At 62.0% G+C, this 1,964-nt stretch overlaps 1 protein-coding gene across 1 annotated transcript in view; it reads left to right on the plus strand.

Moving 5' to 3' along the window:
• The first annotated feature begins 461 nt into the window (after positions 1-461).
• CRYBA1 (crystallin, beta A1) overlaps positions 462-1,964 on the plus strand; it is a 24,100-nt gene continuing 22,597 nt past the window's right edge. The window contains 3 exon segments of the mRNA XM_009997781.1: positions 462-479; positions 481-493; positions 1,262-1,326. Coding sequence (XP_009996083.1) covers positions 462-479; positions 481-493; positions 1,262-1,326 — 96 coding nt within the window.

Raw genomic sequence — 1,964 nt, forward strand, 5'->3', positions numbered from 1 at the left:
CCCAGCAGGCCCCCAGGTGACCCTGCCACCCATGGGGTCTCATGGTGACCCTGCCACCCGTGGGGTCTCACGGGGACCCTGCCACCCATGGGATCTCACTGCGCCATCCCCGCCGCGCCAACCGGCGCCAGGGCCAGGCCGGCCCCCGCGCTCACCCCGTGACGGCGCGGTGCATTGCCCCTGGAAAATGCCAGAGCGTTCAAACCGTTGAGTCATTTGTGCCCAAGATTATCTGTGCAAACAGCGGCCCCGATTATTTTTTTTTTTATTATAAATTTTTTTCTTTTTTCTTTTTCCCCAAGAATGTGGCTCAGACCATGGGGATGAGCAGCTGAAATCTCCGGGGATCAGCAGGACAATGCCAGAGCAAGCATTGTGCTGACGGCTCTGCAAACGCTGGCCCCGCCTCCCGGCCAGCAGCACCCTATAAAAGCTGAGCCGCTGAAGTAGGCAAACATTACATGGGTGAAGCAGCAGTAACCGCCTGAGCTAGGTGAGTCCTGGGATCGATTCCACCTCTCCCACCTTGTCCCCCTGCTCGCCCTGCGGCCGCTGGCTGCCCAGGCAGACACCTTTCTTCCTGCCTGGTGGCAAAAGACACCCAGAGGGACCATCGCCATTCCCTGTGGCAAAAGACAGGCTCACACATCCCTGCTGGTGGCTGGGGTGGCTGAGAGCCCCTCTACTGTGGGGCACTCCATTCCTGGCAGCCACCCGGTTCCCGGCATGGCACACCGATTGGCATCTCCCAACAGTAACTGGGGCTGTCCATGGGAGCCCACCATGCCCCCCAAGGGAGGCGCAGCCAGGGTGCCAACGCAGGGAGAGGGGAGCTGGCAGGTCTGTATGACACCACCAGGCATGGGGCAGCCCGGGCCCATAGCTGCAGCTCCCCACACCAGCCCAGGGGTGTGTTTCCTAGCGATGATCTGGCCTTGGGGAAAAAGAAGGGAGAGCCAGGCACTGTGCTCCTGTGGGCACACAGGCTCTGTGTCATAGCCAGGAGGGAGGCAGGGAAGGGGCACTGTGGTGGTGAGAAGGGAGCACCCTGCTTTGGATGTGTCCCAGAGCCCCCACCATGCTCCTCAACCCATCTGGCTGGTGAAAGGGTCTTGCTGTGACTGGCATGTCCTGTCCCCAGCAGCAGGGCAGCTGCCCTCGAACAGGCACTGTGGGCAGTGGGTGCAGAGCTGTGCCCTGGCCCCCATGAAGGTGCACAGGGGCTTGCTGCAGTGCAAACAGCTTTTCCTTCCTTCTCCAGACACCGCTGCAGCAGCAAAGATGGCTCAGACAAACCCTCTGCCTGTCCCCATGGGCCCATGGAAGGTATGTCCTCACACCTCCTGTATCTTGCCTTTCCCAGGGTACAGGTGGGAGAAAGGGACTGGGGCAAAGCCAGTCCTGCGGGGCCAGGGAAGCTGAGCATCAGGCAGTGAGGCAGGGGGAGAACAGGACCGTTGTCCTCTGCCTATGGGAATGTGCCTCCCACCTGCTCAAACACCTCTCGAGGGTTTTTCATAAGCCTCTTTGCAGCACCCTGGCCCAGCGGTGTCCTGCCCTTACTGGTCGTCCTATGCCGGGCAGTTACAGCTGCCCCCAAAAGGCACAGGCTGTTATTTGCCTTCCCTTGCCGGTGCAGGCAGGGCCAGGCAGGCACCAGGGCTGCAAAAGGGGCCGGTGGAGCGAAGTGTGGAGCAGCCCCGAGGGGTCTAGCGACAGCTTCGGGAACACAGCTCAAGGTGGGAGATGAGAGGGAGAGCAGAAGCACATGAGCAAGCAGGGCACACCCCGCCAAAGCCTGGAGCTGTACGGGAGAGGAGAGCGGCAGCCGCAGCCCCCCGGGGAGTTCCCCCTCGCCCTTTCCCCCGTAATCCTCTTTGCCCTAGAGCATTCGGAGCAGAGGCCGGGAGAACCGCGAGCCACAGCCCTGCCACCCGCCCGTCCCAGAACGGCTCCCCCCCCCC

This window comes from Chaetura pelagica, unplaced genomic scaffold (assembly GCF_000747805.2).
Source record: "Chaetura pelagica isolate M959 unplaced genomic scaffold, ChaPel_1.0 scaffold835, whole genome shotgun sequence".
In the NCBI taxonomy this organism is placed as follows: Eukaryota; Metazoa; Chordata; class Aves; order Apodiformes; family Apodidae; genus Chaetura; species Chaetura pelagica.